General features: G+C 43.6%; 1 protein-coding gene across 12 annotated transcripts in view; it reads left to right on the forward strand.

The window, feature by feature from the left end:
* PLCH2 (phospholipase C eta 2) overlaps positions 1-12,941 on the forward strand; it is an 816,520-nt gene that overhangs the window by 632,631 nt on the left and 170,948 nt on the right. For all 12 annotated transcript variants that reach the window (XM_073656915.1, XM_073656916.1, XM_073656907.1 and 9 more), the window contains one exon: positions 5,835-6,001. In XM_073656915.1, the coding sequence (XP_073513016.1) occupies positions 5,835-6,001 (167 nt within the window). The remainder of the gene's footprint in view (positions 1-5,834; positions 6,002-12,941) is intronic.

Raw genomic sequence — 12,941 nt, forward strand, 5'->3', positions numbered from 1 at the left:
TGTTCCTAGACTTTCCACTAGGTCCTCTCCTGTCCATATGTGGTGCGTGTCACAAGGCTGGGTCTCCCTCTGGACTATGCACAGAACAAGGGTACGGGTGGCGACTCCGCTCTGTCCGTTACCCAGTGGGATCCACTGAGCCTCCGGGCTTCTCTGACTAAGACTTGAAGTAACAGAGTCAGATATTGGGGGCCGGTACCCCTTTTGCAGCAGGACTCCCTCTGACTAGGCCAGAATAGTGAGGACAGGTGGCGTATGCCGCTTCGTCTGCATCCCCTTGGGATCCTTTTGCCTGTGGAGCTCGTCTCCTCTGCTCCCCTCCTGGCCTTCTTAGGTAGGGACCTTGACCGGGTAGAGACAGCCGTTAACTCTTGCCCGCTCCTCGACTCAAGGCCAGAGTACAAGGACCGTGTCCCCATCAACTGCAGGTTCACACAGAAAGCCACGTTCAGTGATGAAGATCACAATCAAAGACCATAAGCCCAAGATGGCCGTTTATTAAATATGAATTTTGTGGTGTAACCTCTAAGTGCGTCCTCCACCCTCACCCACTACATGGTTCCCCCTATCTTTTGGTTCCCCCCATCTCCTCTATCCCGGCTGGGGCAGCACTATGGTGCCTTAAAGCCCCCCTCAGGTGGGAGAGGTGTAGTGTTGAATGGATGGCTGAGTCCTGAGAGGTGCCCCTTCCTTACCTCGGAGAGGAGATACCACACCTCGGTCTGAGGTGTAGTACCCCTGTGGCGACTGAACCCTCAGGGGCGCCACATGATCACCCTTCAATACATTCAACCTGCAGTCCAAAGTTAGAAGGCCATAATTTTGTGGCAGTGGTTTTTGTGCCGTTTTTATCTTGTCTGAGCAGAACCATCTCGTTTGATCTCAGCAATGGGGGAAAAAATGGATTTTGAGAAAATATTAACTTCCATTTTCCCAGTCATTTCTTCTGCTGAGCGTCTTGTCAATTTCTTCTTTGTCCCCCAGATGCCGACAGATAGTGATGGAAAAATACTGAAGATATTTCCTCTCCTGTGGTGAGGGTCAGAGCTCTTTTCTTTTGTTTTGCTGCAGAAACCCGGGGCTTTAGCTGGTTAGAAAAATGTAGTGTTTTATTTTACAAAACGATGAACATTCGTGCATTCTACAAAGTGTTCTACAAGGGATTTTATACTTAACCATTGAACATTGGAATTCTGCATAATTGAAAAGATATACAGTGTATGTTACTACACTTAGTGAGGTCGCCCACTACTTTATCATTGATGACCTGTCCTTAGGATAGGTCATCAGTATCAGATACCCGCCCCCCCCTCCCACCAATCGGCTGCTCTCGGTGTCTGCAGCGGCGGCCGCTATTGCTCGATCACAGAGCTGCTCCTTCTTCTGATAGTGGCGGCTGCTGGGTACTGCACATCCACCTTCTATTAAATTGAATGAGAGGCGGATGTGCAGTACCCTGCCGCGGCCACTATCAAAAGACGGCGCAGCTCTGCAATCGAGCAATAGCGGCCTCCCCTTCCGACAGAGAACATCTGATCGGCGGGGGTTCAGGGTATCAGACATTGATGATCTATGCTCTGTGATAAAGTAGTGGACAACATCTTTAAAGAGACATGTTGCATTTTTTTTTGTAAAAAGCTTTGCATTCAAAATTCAGGTTTTGTTGCATTTTTTTTGCTTTTTTTTTTTTTGCTGCAAATTACATGTGATTTTTCTACAGTACGATTGTTCGTTTTTTTTTTTTTTTTTTTTAGAGACAAAGGATCCATTTGACACATTGTCAGTTGCACATATAATCCTACTGTGAGTCTGATTACTACCTACATATATATATTCAGCCCCGCAGACCCCCGGCACATACTGTTCGGATGCCCCCCATAGCGAGTTAGCACCTCACTGTGCCTCCTTTCTCCTTATTAAATCTGGGGCGGTGTAGGGTAAAATTGAATAAGCGCCTGTTAATGACCCCACAGCCCCTTCCTGATCCCATATCGCAGACAGAACGTCCATATCCCAAACCTTCTCCGCACCTAATGGCAGGACACGCTGATGCCATATAGAGCGAGCAGGAAACCTCGCTGCTACTCTGAAACATTTATTAAGAGGGATATAGAAAATGTTCATCATGTGAATACTTTGTGCAATGGAATAATTCTGCATTTATTACCCGGGAAGTAACATTTAAGGTATAATGAAGCATCCATTGCTTCCCGATTAGTGTCATTTCCGTTCTTTATTATTTGCAGGCATAGAACATCCTGGACGTTGCACTTTGCAATGGAGGAAGACAGTTTACAGCAATAACTACATAGATTTACAGATACTGTGTTATGTAAAACTGGTCCAAAAAGGAGCGCAAATAAAAGCAAGTAAAGGAGGGGATTGGGGATCAGTAAATGGCTGCAGTAGCCTATTGACCTTATAGGCATGTGTTGAATCTCCCAAAATAAACTGTCCCTATTTTTAGTGGCAGTCCCGGGTGGTGTGCCCATCCATTAATCCCACACAGATGGCATGTCATAAGAATAAGCTATCGTTGGGAAATACCATGAAATCCCTTTAAAGCCATAAGAAAAATATGAAATGGGATTCTTTAGACCTGACAAGTCTGGTGTACTTACTCTGAGTTTAAACTTTCCAAAATTCTGTGATGGGACGCCGATCCAGGGAGCTAGTCTGATTGACATATGTGGAGTCGGGAAGGGATTTTTTTCCCTAATATGGGGCAATTAAGATCTTCCTTGGATTTTTGTCTTCCTCTTGATCAAAATGTTAGCCTATAGGTTGAACCCGATGGACTTTTATACCTACCTATAACCTTAAAGACTATGAAAATGACTGAAAAGCAATTTTGATATGGATTTTAAACGTTCATCAACCTTGTCAGATTGACTGCTCCTCAGGGTCCCTCTTCCCTGCTGAGTCCTCACACAGCTCAGTACAATTTACAGCTCTGTCAGGCTAGCTGGATGACCACAAATACAATTGGACTCATGAGCTTTCTTATTCTTCTGCTGGACTCCTAGAAGGCTCATTCAAATATTAGGATTTTACAGCCATTCTGATATTGGTTTTCAAAGCAAGTACACCATTGTCATCAGGTCTAATGGAGCTGTTTAATAATGTATACGGTTTTGTATTTTAAAATGTGAATATTGAACGGCTTTAATATAGCTGAAATTGTGAAATGGTTCTTCTGTTATAAACTATTAAAACTATTGGAAGCCTGGTCTCTGGGGCAATGAGGGCAGGGGGGTTTATTTTATGCCGCTTTTTTTTTTTTTTTTTTAAAGCCAAAGCTCTTAGCTAAAGCAAATGTATGATTGAAAGTTTTGTCAGCGTCTCCTATTTTTTGGGCTACAGTACTTTTTTCCAATTTTAGCTAAAGAAAGTGTGAAAGCCGTGTGATCCGGGCTCCAGGATTATTCTGTTATTCCTTTAGAAGAACTTTTAAGCCCAGCTCACACTGTGCATTTTCCGGCAGTGCTCATGTGGGAGATATTTTCTTTTAGCCAGAACTGCAAACTTCAGAGGATGAAGAAAGGGATATATCCAAAGAAAATAATGATATAATAAAAATGTACATATAGCAAAAAAAAATTATAAAATGGAAACCAAATCATCTCTTCCAATTTGACAGAAATGATTGACAAATAAGCAAAGAGTTTAATAGTTGGACACTAGTTCCAACTCCAAGCCATTCACCTGTATGACCAAACACATGACTTGTGCAGATTTTCCTGCTTTATCCGTTGTTCTGCCGAAGAAATGCATTGTCACAATTATCAGCTAAGCAGATGTGACTTAAAGGGAATCTGTCAGTAGGATCAGTCGTCCTAAGCCGTCTATATGGGCATGCAGGTCATAGGAAGCTGGATAAAATGACACCTTGATATCTGCGATCTGATGTCTTATTCCAGAGAAATCCACGTTTTTCTTAATATGTAAATGAGCTGTTTAGATCTATGGGCCAGGCATAGATCTCCCCAAGAATCTGCAGAACTTAGAGGAGGCGTTACCAGTGTGAGACATGTAATAAATGACAGTCCACTCTTCTGATCTTCATGTCTTACACTGGCAACGACCCCTTTAATTTATAATAAGCTTTGGCGGCAGAGTCTTAAGGGCAACTTTCTAAGAAGAAAAAAAAACAATCATGTGCACGAGATTTCTGAAATCTCAGAGCTTTTGCTAGTACTGTAAAAAAAAAAAAAGCTGCTTTTAATTTGGATAAAAAATGCATAAAAAAAGCTGCAAAAAAGCAATACATGCTTTGTCTGGGGTGCGATGAGCGTTTTGCAACTGCTTTGTCTGGGTTGCGATGAGCGTTTTGCAACTGCTTTGTCTGGGTTACGATGAGCGTTTTGCAACTTCTTTGTCTGGGTTGGGATGAGCTTTTCGCAACTGTTTTATCTGGGGTGCGATGACCTTTTCACAACTGCTTGGTCTGGGTTGCGATGAGCATTTTGCTACTGCTTGGTCTGGGTTGCGATGAGCGTTTTGCAACTGCTTTGTCTGGGTTGCGATGAGCGTTTTGCAACTGCTTTGTCTGGGTTGCGATGAGCGTTTTGCAACTGCTTTGTCTGGGTTGCGATGAGCGTTTTGCAACTGCTTTGGGTTGCGATGAGCGTTTTGCAACTGCTTTGTGTGGGTTGCGATCAGCGTTTTGCAACTGCTTTGTGTGGGTTGCGATGAGCGTTTTGCAACTGCTTTGTGTGGGTTGCGATGAGCGTTTTGCAACTGCTTTGTCTGGGTTGCGATGAGCGTTTTGCAACTGCTTTGTCTGGGTTGCGATGAGCGTTTTGCAACTGCTTTGTCTGGGTTGCGATGAGCGTTTTGCAACTGCTTTGTCTGGGGTGCGATGAGCTTTTCGCAACTGCTTTGTCTGGGTTACGATGAGCGTTTTACAACTGCTATGTCTAGGTGGCGATTATTCCAAAATGAGAAATGTAAAATAAAAAAAAAATAAACTGATTATATACATTTACACAATTGCATTTTTATACGAAATGAGTTTCTTTAAGAAGAGGGGAAAAAAATCATCAGTTTTTCCTCATTTTCAGACACATTTTGGTTCATCTCCTGTGTGTCAGCGTCTATAATGTGTTTCAATGCCTCATTTCACAGAGAGCCTTGTACTTTACTTCTGAAATGAGGTGCATCCAATTATAGTAAACACCTTAATGAATGCCCGCGTCTGCTTATTATCCAAAAGCATCTCCACTTCATTACTGAGCCCTGGCACCGCTCCTGCCAGCGTGGCCCTTTTTTTATTTCCTATAGCGGCTCGTGCTTTGCTGGTTAAGTTGGCAATCATGCAATCCTAAATTGGCACCTAAATGAAAACCTGGCAACTCGTCATCTTCTCACATCCATTGTTATCAGAATGGTTTGCAAAATGCTTCATTTTCTTCTGTTCTTCTGCCAAACTGGTGTCAAAAATGTGAAGGCCAGGAAAACAACGTATAACATTTAGTGGCCTCTAAAAACGGGAACATATGTTGGTGAAAAGGCAATGGGTATTTAGGAATTATAAGTCTACCATGTGAATGCCTGAAATAATGGATTCAAAAGGAGCTGCAGTGTAAAGCATGAGGGATTAACATCAAAAATAAAGTGAGAAATAAAGTAGTGGATTTCTGTCTCCCATTAGTCAAGGAAATAGGATTTTGGCATAAGTCATCAAGTGCCATATTGCCAATTTCTCATTTTACATTTTCCAGACTGTGGACCGGTTCTGTCTAAGCCAGGGTTTATAGAAGCAGATTTATCTTTTTTTTTTTTTTTTTTCTGTCCGGTTTATGGTCTTCATTTATCTTACTTTTCCTAGGAAGCGGATACTGATGACAACCAGGGGACGCTGGGCTTCGATGAGTTCTGTGCATTCTACAAGATGATGTCGACAAGACGGGATCTCTACCTACTGATGCTCACGTACAGCAACCACAAAGACCACCTAGATCCAGATGACCTGAAAAGATTCCTAGAAGCTGAACAGAAGGTTAGTACGTTTTGTTTGTTGTTCTGCAGAAAATTAAAAAATTTACTGATGAAAACAGAAACTTTCTGCTACTATATTTGTGTACAACTTCTGTGCCGGACTGTGTGCTCCCATGGCAACAGACAACAAACAAACCTCGTAGTCAGAGCCTGTAGATATAATTCTTTCTATCTGTTTTCTTCCTCTAAATTAATATCAATTTGGTAAAAAAAAAACTAGAAGTTGGGAACAAATGGAAGAGAGTGACTGCTGGATGATACTACCCTTACAAAAAAGGATAAATATTTTATTTTATTATTTATTTTAGATGGATCAAAGACGAATTGTCATAAACAATAAATCTGTAATATTTTTTTTACCTGCTGTAAGTGCCACTGTTTTCCTGAAACTGATGTTTTTTTTTATCTTTGCCCCTGCACCCCTACCCTAAATGTCAGAAAAAAAGTAGCAAAATGAACAAAGCTAGTACCCTGGAATCAGAGAGTAGCATAGATATATTCTATGGTAGCATTGTATGATGGTGGATCACCCACCTAAAAAACAAAAAAAAATGCCTTTCGCAATTACCTTGTCTGGGTGGCAATGAGCGTTTCGCAACTGCTTTGTCTGGGTTGTGATGAGCGTTTCGCAACTGCTTTGTTTGGGTTGGGATGAGCGTTTCACTCCTGACTTCTGACTCTCCCCAACAGATGATATTTGAGAAGATATGAGATATCACATGATGTTCTGTCGAGCATTCATATGTATGGAGCAGTTGGGAGAGAGCGGTCGGCCAAAAGATCATTGAGCTAATCCAAAGTTTATGGGCGCCTTTAAAAAAGAAAATGCTTACTTTAGACCCAATTGTAAAGATTTACAGGGAATCTGAATCTGTCAGCAAGATCTCACATCCCAAACTATTTATATGCACATGTAGGTGTTTCAAAGACAAGTCCAGCAATAGCTTTACATGACCAGTCCATTCCTCTGTTACTGAGAAATTGCGTTTGAATTGACATGTGAATGAGGCTGAAGGACTATGGGAGATCTGAAGCTTCTGTCACTCCAACTCTATTCCCCTCTGTGAAGACATGGGGTCTTCCGTGGGCGTAACACTACTCAGACAACACAGGGTGAGGGTAAAATAGTGTGGCAATACTTTATTGAACCACAAAGCGGACAATAACAATATAGAACAGTCCCAGCAAATACCCAAGATGGTACAACATTGCACAGTCTCACCCTTCTGCTCCGCCCGCCTGGGATAGAACAGCTGCGACTTTGGAGACTTCCAAGGGCGACTACCTCAACCACTGCCCCCCCCCCCCCCCCTCCCGCGCTTCTGGCGGGCCCCTACAAAGAGAAGGTAGCGGCAAGCTTAGGAAGCTAGCAGTCCATCGATGTACAAGGCCAGGAGACGCAAGGGTCCCAACAAGGCCTCTCCAACAGTTTCTATGGGGTCAGATGACCGGTGGGTCCCAATCTGGGTTCTCTGAATGTCTCCGTGGGTTCCTCCTGGCAACTCCAAACAACATATCCATGGGGCCAGGTGACTTCTTCGTCCTCTCCTGGTCTCCTCAAAATGTATCCATGGTCTCTCTGATGGTCAAATAGAGCAGAGCTGTATCTTTCCAGTCAGGGCCACATACCCTAAGGCTATGTACCCACGATGCAGAAATGCTCCGGATTTTTCCTGAGCGTTTCTGCATCTCCCTGGCAGAAAAAACGCATGCCGATTGTACATGCGGATTGTACATGCGTTTTTCCTGCCAGGGACATGCGGATGTGAAGCGTTCTTCACATGCATTTCTCCATGCCGGTTGATAAGCTCTTTCCAAGCGATTTTAGCATCACTGGGAAAGTGCTTGTCAACTTGGTCACACTATATAAATCCATGCAACCAGCATGGATTTATATAGTGTGACCTTAAAGAATGGTTAAAAATAAAAAAATTAATCTATACTTGCCTTCCAATGGCCCCTGGAGTCTTGCTTCGCTCCGTTCTCCCTTGCCGGCAGATCGCGGTACACTGCACTGAAAGACCTGCCGTCACATGACTATGACGTTAGCGCAGGTCCTTCAGTCCATCGCGAGCTGCCTGCATGGGAGGACGAGTGCAGTGGGGGCCGTCTGAAGGTAAATATAGCGTATATTTTTTATTTTATTCTTTTTTTTACAGTTTCTATGGTACCCGGGTCTGGAGGAGAGTCTCCTCTCCTCTAGACCCGGGTACCATCCGCACATTGGAACACATGGAATGCGCATCTACATATACAGTGATGCGGAATCCATGCTTTCCAATGAAAGTCAATGGTGGAGAAAATGCAGCACTTCTGCAAAATAATTGGTAGTGCTGCGTTTTTTTCCGCAATGATAATCCGCAGCTGAAATTTCCGCAGCATGTGCACGGCACATGTGGATTATCATTGGGGAACATGGCAGGCCTTCTACCATGCATTTTTTAAGTGTTTCTGCAGCGTTTTTTCAGCTGCAGAAACGCTTAAAAAACACATCGTGGGCACACTGCCTTAGACTAGAATCATATAGAATACAAATCTGTGTCTCTTTGGGTAATGCCATGCAATCCACCTGCTGTCCTGAAGGATGTCTCTCATTCTCCTTGTAAAGTCTTTCTGATCCTCCTTGATTCTCTGTCCCCAGTCTAAGGGTACCGTCTCGCATAACGACGCACCAGCGATCCCGACAATGATGTGACCCGGCCAGTATCACTGGTGCGTCGCTAAGTGATCTTTGGTGAGCTGTCAAACAGGCAGGCTCACCAGCGATCGGGGGAGCAGCGACATCGTGGAAAGAATCTTTCCACGATGTCCTGCTCCTGGTTACCAGCCTGCTGCTGAAGCAGGAGCAGGCTGGTAACCATGATAAACAGCGGGTTACCAGGGGCACACACGCACTTAGTAACCCGCTGTTTATCATGGTTACCACTCTGCTACGGTGAGCGGTAACCTCCCGCTCACCGTAGCAGAGTGGTAACCATGATAAACAGTGGGTTACTAAGTGCGCGTGTGCCCCTAGTAACCCTCTGTTTATCATGGTTACCAGCCTGTTCGCTGGTCCCGCTGGTCACACACAGCGATGTGTGCTGACCAGCGGGAGGGCAAGGACCAAAAAATGGTCCAGGACACTTTGCAGCGATCAGCGACCTCACAGCAGGGGCCTGATCGCTGCAAAGTGTCACACATAGCGACATCGCTGGTGAGGTCGCTGTTGCATCACCAAAACCGTGACTCAGCAGCGATCTCCCTAGCGATCTCGCTATGTGAGACGGGGGCTTAACTGCTACAAAAACACATGTCCCTTCTGCTTCTGAGCTCAGCCCCCTGAATGGCAGAACTGCTCTTACCCTCCCCCCCCTTCATAGCTAAGTGTGCATTAGTGGAGGTTTTTGTTCTCAGGTCGACCGCATCACCTGGGTCTACATGTGAGACTCCCTGTGGTTAAGGCTCCACTGGACCTTCTTTCAACATTTACACAATGGGCCTAGATGATTTTTGAGCAATGATTACAGACTCCTGAGATACTAATGAGATTAGTGGAATGCTGGACACTTTACAAGTTAAATTAGTGTACATAAACAGACCAGCAAGCAGAACATTAACAAAACACATCCAGCAAACTCTAATAAAACACAATAAGGTATTTCTCTTGGATTAACAAATCTAATCGTCTGGCTAATTAAGATTTTAAGTTGTATTGTCACACCCTCCCAGCACTGCCACCTGACCGCCTCTATCCTTCAAGCAAAGGAGCTGAGAGTCAAGCAGGAGGCGGCGGCACTAGGTTGGGAATAGAGCTGGAGTGACAGAGGATTCAGATCTACCCTAGCTCCTCGGCCTCATTTGCATATCAATTCAAGCGCTGATTTCTCAGTAACTGAGGAACGTTCTGGCCATGTAAAGATATAGCTGCGCTTGTTTTTGAAAGAGTTACATGAGCATATAAATAGTTTGGGGGAGGAAATCCTGCTGACAGATTCCTTTTAAGTGTTTTGTACGGATACACTACACATTATTTTTTATGCATATCACAACATAATGACCAATAACTGAGTTATCTGTAATTTTAGTACCAGGGTTTTGGTTACTGGTTCATGCACCCAACTTATCACAAGATAATGAATTTAATACCCTCAACAAGTTGCCAAAAATAAGACAGCCACAATATCCATTTTCTTCCGTCAGCAGAAAACAAAATTCTGATAAATACATAAAAAATGAAATCTATTACATGGCCAAGTAATGTGTGTTCCATCACCGAGGCTGTTACATTTTTGCGGAGAACTGTAATTGCATTTTTCCTTTCTCCGTATAAAGCGCTACAGCCAACATTCTCCACAGTTTCGTTTGATTGAAGTCGGCGTTTCACTGTAGGAATTGAAACATGGGAACTTTTTTTTTTTACCTTCAGGAGCTGAAAAGAAGGAAATTAAATAATAAAACTTTAGTAAGACTGTAGATGACAATGTCTACATCTGTATCCAGCTCCGGTGAGAGGACGGAGGATCAGGGAATATAACTTTTTTTTTTTTTCTTTTTTATACAAACTTTTTGCTAGTTATTTTTTCTCCAGGAGAGATGAACTTATTTCACTTCTGTGCTTGATGTAGCAAATACTCCACTGAATCAAGTCGCCTTATCAATAGTTGCTATCAAGAGGGATTAAAACTGCAAAATGGACTTCTTCAGTCAATGACGCTTGAGCCAGAATGACTCGAGAGTCTTTACAGCAATAGGAATAGACCTGATTGTAATTGGTGACTGATTACCCCGACCTTATGTAGCCTGCAAGCTCCATTCAAATAAGACTTGTGAAAGTCTTAGTATATGACCAAGTAATGGGTTTCTTACCATAGTGCTAGTTATTAGCAATATGGTTTTGACCCTGGTATAAATATCTCTTAAAATGTCAGTCCTTGGAAAAAAATTGGACTGCACTGGAATGACATCTGAGTGCAGTCCAATTTTCACTGACTGACAAAATGGAGAGGCAATTTTTTTTTCCATCTTGTCACCTGAGAAAATCATAGCACACGATCAAACTCTGATCAGAGTTTGGGGAGTGTGATTAGCTTAAAAATCTGGTCATGTGACCCTAACCTAAGGCGGCTGGACAGCATTGTAAGCTTATTAACTTGCAGATTGACCCTATATCTGCAGGTCAATAGCATTCGGGGACATTAAAGGTTTCCCATAACTATTGGTATTTAAAATAGTTATTCTGCCATAACTTTAGCACCCCCACCCCCCCCCCCACACACACACACACACACACACCCCAAAAAAAATTAAAAACAATCTGACTTTCACAGTGGAGTGTCTGAGATTTGTGGCTTATTAGGTAGAGATGACAAGTTGTCAAAAAAATATTCTCATTACAATAAGGAGGATTGAAACAAGTGAGGGCAAATGGCCTGACTTTAAAGAAAACATTGATAATTACACAAGCAAAAGTGAGTGCCATCCTCTCCTCTGTAGCTTTTTACCTTACTACTTCCATGTCAAAAACTCTCCCCTATTTTCTATTGCATTTAGAAAGGGTCGTCCGTCATCAGATTTCACAGTACAAAGCACTGACTTCATTAAATAGAGCTCTTCAACCAGATAAAACTAGTGTACTTACTATAAAAATCCATGTTAGAATGGCTACATTATTCTTTTTTTTTTTTTTTCTTTCATTCAACCTCTGCCCACCTATCCTTACTAGCAGGTCCTCTGTGTCCCCCTCCCTGCTGAATCTTCACCCACCTATCCTGATTAGCAGCTCCTCAGTGTGCCTCCTTCCTACTACTACTGAATCTTGACCTACCTACCCTGATTGGCAGCTCCTCGGTGTCCCTGCTTCTTGCTACTATTGAATCTCCACCTTCCTACCCTGATTGACAGCTCCTCATTGTTCCTCCTCCCTACTGCTGCTGAATTGCCACCTACCTACTCTGATTGGCAGCTCCTCAGTGTCACTCCTTCCTGTTGCTCCTGAATCTCCACCTACCTACCCTGACTGGCAGCTGCTCAGTGTCCCTTCACCCTGCTTCTGCTGAATCTCCACTAACCTATCCTGATTGGCAGCTCCTCATTGTTCTTCCTCCCTACTGCTGCTGAATTGCCACCTACCTACCCGGATTGGCAGCTCCTCAGTGTCACTCCTTCCTGTTGCTCCTGAATCTCCACCTACCTACCCTGACTGGCAGCTGCTCAGTGTCCCTTCACTCTGCTGCTGAATCTCCACTAACCTATCCTGATTGGCAGCTCTTCATTGTTCCTCCTCCCTACTGCTCCTGAATCTCCACCTACCTACCCTGACTGGCAGCTCCTCAGTGTCACTTCACCCTGCTGCTACTGAATCTCCACTAACCTATCATGATTGGCAGCTCCTCATTGTTCCTCCTCCCTGCTGCTGAATTGCCACCTACCTACCCTGACTGGCAGCTCCTCAGTGTCCCTCCTTCCTGCTGAAAATGAATCTCTATCCACCTCTCCCGATTGGCAGCTCCTCAGTCTGTGTCCCTTCTCATTGCTGCGGCTACTGAATCTCCACCTACTTAACCTTACTATCAGATCCTCAGTGTCCCTCCTTCCTGCTGCAGCTCAGATCTCAGTGCTCAGTACAAGCTGCAGCTGTCAGTCAGGCTGGCTAAGCGGAGACTAAATACACTGACTCGTGAGCTCTCATTCTTTAGCTGAACTCCCAAAATGCTCCTTTTAATATCAGAATTAAACAGTCGTTCTGACATGGATTTTCAAAATAAGTAGATCAGCTTCATCAGGTCTAAAATATTTACCTATGTGTGAAATGTGATGAAAGATCTGCATTCATGCTATTATGTAATTTCTGTATGATTTGCTAAAAAAAAATTGGAAGGTGGTGGTTAGGAGGTCATTTGTATCTTCTAATTTCTGTCCCTCCTATGGAGGCAGTCCATTCCCTATCATGCTGTGATGGG

Source organism: Phyllobates terribilis, unplaced genomic scaffold (assembly GCF_046119375.1).
Source record: "Phyllobates terribilis strain yellow unplaced genomic scaffold, ASM4611937v1 Scaffold_12__6_contigs__length_324123572, whole genome shotgun sequence".
Classification (NCBI taxonomy): domain Eukaryota; kingdom Metazoa; phylum Chordata; class Amphibia; order Anura; family Dendrobatidae; genus Phyllobates; species Phyllobates terribilis.